Consider the following 4,904-nt stretch of genomic DNA (forward strand, 5'->3'; position numbering starts at 1 on the left):
CCTGAATAAGTTAAGCCTTCGTTTCGGGCGCGCTCGAGTTTTGGGGTCTTGTTTTAAGTCTACTACTGTACTGGTAATATGTTTGATTCAACGACGAGTTGTTATTGTTTTGTAGACTGGTAGCTAAGTTTAGCATTTCCGTTAAAACGTGAAACTGCTTAAAATTCTTTGAAGTGATAAAACAAAATAACATAATCACGGACATGCGCAGATAACCTTCGTGTAGTTTCGCTAGAAATGATCAAACAAGCATTTTAATTGGTTAACAGTTTAAAGCTTCCTATATGCGCAAGTGTTTCTTAAGCACAAATATACACGTGGGCTATCTATGTTGTGTCCACAACGGGTATCGAATCCTGGTTTTTGGTGCTATAAATATATTATGATAGAACATTAACAAATAACAATTTCTCTCGACTTGGTGTTAAAGTTTATAAAAATAACGTCGTTCAGAGTTGTTTAAGGAATACTTAGTTTATTATGACGACTTACGTTACTTTTGTTTTTTCGAGGGAATTTCTCGGCCAGGCGTGGATGAAAGCTGATAAGACATTTAAGGCTCCTAACATCATACTGATGACTAGAAGATTTAATCATGTAAGAACTTCTTATACTAAAGAATAGTGATACTAACTTGTATAATATTATGATGAGTAAAGATGTCAGGAAGATCTAGTTATGGGAGGTCATCTTATATTGAAGTATGATGATGTTAACACGATAATGAGTAATGATTTAATAACAAGTCATGTTGTATTGGTAACTATTGATACAGTTTTTAAAGTGTTTAATAGCAGCTCGTATCATGTAATAAAATGTTTTGTTGTTGTTGTTTTTATTAAATATATATTATTTTCTGTTTCAAAAGATAATCACTTGTATAAAACTACAAGCTTGTGTTCTAGACTAGAAACTAAGATACTGCTGGTAAAGTATGAAACTACAAGTTTGAGTTTTAACCTGGAAAACTAAGATACTGCTGGTAAAGTATGAAACTACAAGTTTGAGTTTTAACCTGGAAACTAAGATACTGCTGGTAAAGTATGAAACTACAAGTTTGAGTTTTAACCTGGAAAACTAAGATACTGCTGGTAAAGTATAAAACTACAAGTTTGAGTTTTAACATAGAAAGTTTCTAGAACTGAATCGATGTTGACTAACTTAAGATCTATAAGCTGTTGGCTACAGCGACGACTGAATCATGACTGGTTGAAATAAGTTAAGTTCAGTGAAAACGCATGTCTTATTGGTTGATAGTATTTTTACGTACCACGTGAAGAATTCCTATTGGTTGATACATCTTTCTACGTTATAGATGAATCGTTTGGTTGTGTCGGAAATTATGGGAGCTCCCGAGATGTCAAGAAGGGTGTGTATCATTGAGAAATGGGCCACTGTGGCTGATATTTGCCGGTGTCTCCACAATTTTAACGGTGTACTTCAGATAATTTCAGCTTTTATGAACAGCTCCGTTTTTCGGCTAAAGAAAACGTGGGAAAAAGTATCTAAAACGGTATGGTTACAAATTACAGACTTGTGTTCTAACCTAACCACTAACCATTAGGATACTGCTGGTCTAGTAGAAACTAGGATACTGTAGGTCTAGTAGAAACTACAACTTTGAGTTTTAACCTAGAAAACTAAGATACTGCTGGTAAAGTATAAAACTACAAGTTTGAGTTTTAACCTGGAAACTAAGATACTGCTAGTAAAATATGAAACTACAACTTTGACTTTTAACATAGAAAACTAAGATACTGCTGGTAAAGTATAAAACTACAAGTTTGAGTTTTAACCTGGAAACTAAGATACTGCTAGTAAAATATGAAACTACAACTTTGACTTTTAACCTAGAAAACTAAGATACTGCTGGTAAAGTATAAAAATACAGGTTGAGTTTTAACCTAGAAACTAAGATACTGCTGGTAAAGTATAAAAATACAGGTCGAGTTTTAAACTAGAAAACTAAAATACTGCTGATAAAGTATAAACTACAGGTTGAGTTTGAACCTAGAAACTAAGATACTGCTGGTAAAGTATGAAACTACAAGTTTGAGTTTTAACCTGGAAACTAAGATACTGCTAGTAAAGTATGAAACTACAAGTTTGAATTTTAACCTAGAAAACTAAGATACTGCTGATCTTGTTATGCAACATTAATTTTACATCTATTTTTACTCATTTACGTGACTTTAGTTAACGCATTTCGAAATCCACCAAAAAAGCATGTAATTAATTTTAATTTATGGTGTAAGAACGGTTTATATTTGTCAAGAGATATCACGACTAAAAGAATTAAAACAATGTCCTTAGCATTATAAGTATCAATATTGTTTAAGTGTTCTTTTTTAACTTCAATTTTAATTTATGGTGTAAGAACGGTTTATATTTGTCAAGAGATATCACGACTAAAAGAATTAAAACAATGTCCTTAGCATTATAAGTATCAATATCGTTTAAGTGTTCTTTTTTAACTTCAAAACCACGTTTATATGCCTCACATTTCTTACGAAGTATTGTCATTTCGGTTAGTCATAAATCACCTATGAAATGACAAACTTTTGAATGTTTGTATTTTATTCAAAATTAGTTACATAATTCGTTTATTTGTGATACTTTTATTTTCTGCGCTATGAAAAAGGAAGGGCGTGAAAATCACTTTGGTTAGCGTTGTTGTTAAAGTGGTACTGATTACTTATTTTTATTAATATATAATCTCACAAGATGGCGCTAGATTATAATATTATTCAAGACCATGTTCTGTTTGAAACTTTAATTAAAGAGCTTGTACATTAGAAATTAAGAAGAATATCAAAGCAGAAAAACAAAAACGGCTTTCAAATTTGATGTTTTTAAACCTATAAATATTCATGAATATATTGGTACTAAATATAAGTCTGTTTTCGTAATATTATATTTTTAGATATGTTTTTTTCTCGTGTTTTTTTTTTTAATTTTCACTCCTAGTCCTGGATTATCTTGCTACATACTATTGTAATTTTATTTATTAGATTAATACAGTTCCCTCTATAAAATATGTTTACGCTGCAGGGTATCACGCATTTACGTTCGTTCTGTAATTGAAAAGTTTTCTGTTAAAGAAATTATAAAGTTAATGGAGAAGAAACAGCATTTTGTTGATGTTTTTTTTTATTAGAGCAAGCAGACAATAGACAAGTTACAAATACTAGTGGCTGCAGACGGGAGATTTCGGAATATGAGAGATGCTCTCCACAGGTAGGTTCTTTGTGTCACTTTATCAGGTTGTGTGTCACTCATGATCAAAGGGTTCCAAATGCTATGTCTCACAAGTAAGCAGTGTGCCACTTTGTTTAGGTTGTGCGTCACTTGTAAGAATCTATCATTTTTGTGTCACATCTAGATGTTGTGAATCATTGAAAGGTGTCCAGAATTTGTGTGTAAGTTATGAGAATTTAAAAGTTACGTGTCACAGATTATATCTAGATGGTATGGATAATTGAAATGTTCCGAAGTGTGTCACTTGTAAGGACTTAGAAGCTATGTGTCACATATGCACTAAGGGCTTAAAAGCTGCAAATCTGATTGAAAGTCCAAAAATCATGTCACAAACGATTGTTGGTTTGTTTGTTTTGAATTTCGCGCAAAGCTACGCGAGGGCTATCTGCGCTAGCCGTCCCTAATTTAGCAGTGCTAGATCACAGGGAAGGCAGCTAGTCATCACCACCCACCGCCAACTCTTGGGCTACTCTTTTACCAACGAATAGTGGGATTGAGCGTCACATTATAGCTCCCCCACGGCTGAAAGGGTGAGCAATGTTGGTGTGACGGGGATTCGAACTCGCGACCCGTCGACTGCGAGTCGAGCGCCCCCTATCCACCTGGCCATCACAAACGAAGAGCTAGGATTTGTGCCGTAGGTGAGAACAAAAAATTTATATGTCGCTATCAATACTACTTTGTTTACATAATTAAGAACTATACCTAGACCTAGCGTGTGTGCTTTAAACAAATACAGTTGTGTACTTTATAGAAAAACATATCTTTGATTTTTGCTGTAGTGTTGGGAAACGAATAAATATGCTTACTTTACATAAAAATGTCTGTGGTTTTGTCTCTTGTTAGTCTTAGACCAAAGATTGCGTTCGAAATGGTGTATTTAAATGTTTTACACTTACAAAAAAGAAACCCATCATTCTATAGGTATTTGAAGAATTAGTCTGGCCCACAGACACACCCCCAATGAAAGAATAGACCATTTCAAGCTTTTACTTGTTGTTAAACAAATGTTTAAATAACTCTATTCAAAGATTGCGTTGCATGAGCGGTAGTGACGGGAAACATTATTTAATAAAGAAATTTAGAATTCACTGTAAAGTGTTCGCAAGTTACTCCGCGGTAAGCTTGAGAGCTTATAATGCTAAAATTCGATCCCTAAGGCGGGCAGGACACGGACTTTGTGCTTAACAAATAAATTCACAAACACCGTTAAAGTGATCTAAGTTCTATTTGTTCAGTCGTAGAGTGTTCTTTGGGTGAAATGTTTATTTCGTAATAAAGATGAATATTTCTTACCCCGGCATGGCCAGGTGGTTAGGGCGCTCCACTCGCAGTCTGCGGGTCGCGGGTTCGAATCCCCGTTACACCAAACATGCTCGCCCTTTCAGCCGTGGGGGCGTTATAATGTGACGGTCAATCCCACTATTCGTTGGTAAAAAGAGTAGCCCAAGAGTTGGCGGTGGGTGGTGATGACAACCTGCCTTCCCTCTAGTCTTACACTGCTAACTTAGGGACGGCTGGCGCAGATAGCCCTCGTGTAGCTTTGCGCGAAATTCGAAAAAAACAAACAGAAATACGAAAATGATACTGATTTGTACGGTCACCTAAAACATTTTAGTTGCACGTGATGAACGTATTTGTTATAT

At 34.7% G+C, this 4,904-nt stretch overlaps 1 protein-coding gene across 1 annotated transcript in view; it reads left to right on the top strand.

Moving 5' to 3' along the window:
* The window catches only part of LOC106472342 (ras-specific guanine nucleotide-releasing factor 1-like), a gene marked incomplete at its 5' end in the record, with an annotated part of 29,901 nt that overhangs the window by 18,391 nt on the left and 6,606 nt on the right, over positions 1 to 4,904 (top strand). Inside the window, 3 exons of the mRNA XM_022400938.1 lie at positions 513 to 597; positions 1,316 to 1,513; positions 3,158 to 3,237. Coding sequence (XP_022256646.1) covers positions 513 to 597; positions 1,316 to 1,513; positions 3,158 to 3,237 — 363 coding nt within the window. The remainder of the gene's footprint in view (positions 1 to 512; positions 598 to 1,315; positions 1,514 to 3,157; positions 3,238 to 4,904) is intronic.

The sequence above is a fragment of the Limulus polyphemus genome, unplaced genomic scaffold, assembly GCF_000517525.1.
Source record: "Limulus polyphemus unplaced genomic scaffold, Limulus_polyphemus-2.1.2 Scaffold5259, whole genome shotgun sequence".
NCBI classification, from domain to species: Eukaryota; Metazoa; Arthropoda; class Merostomata; order Xiphosura; family Limulidae; genus Limulus; species Limulus polyphemus.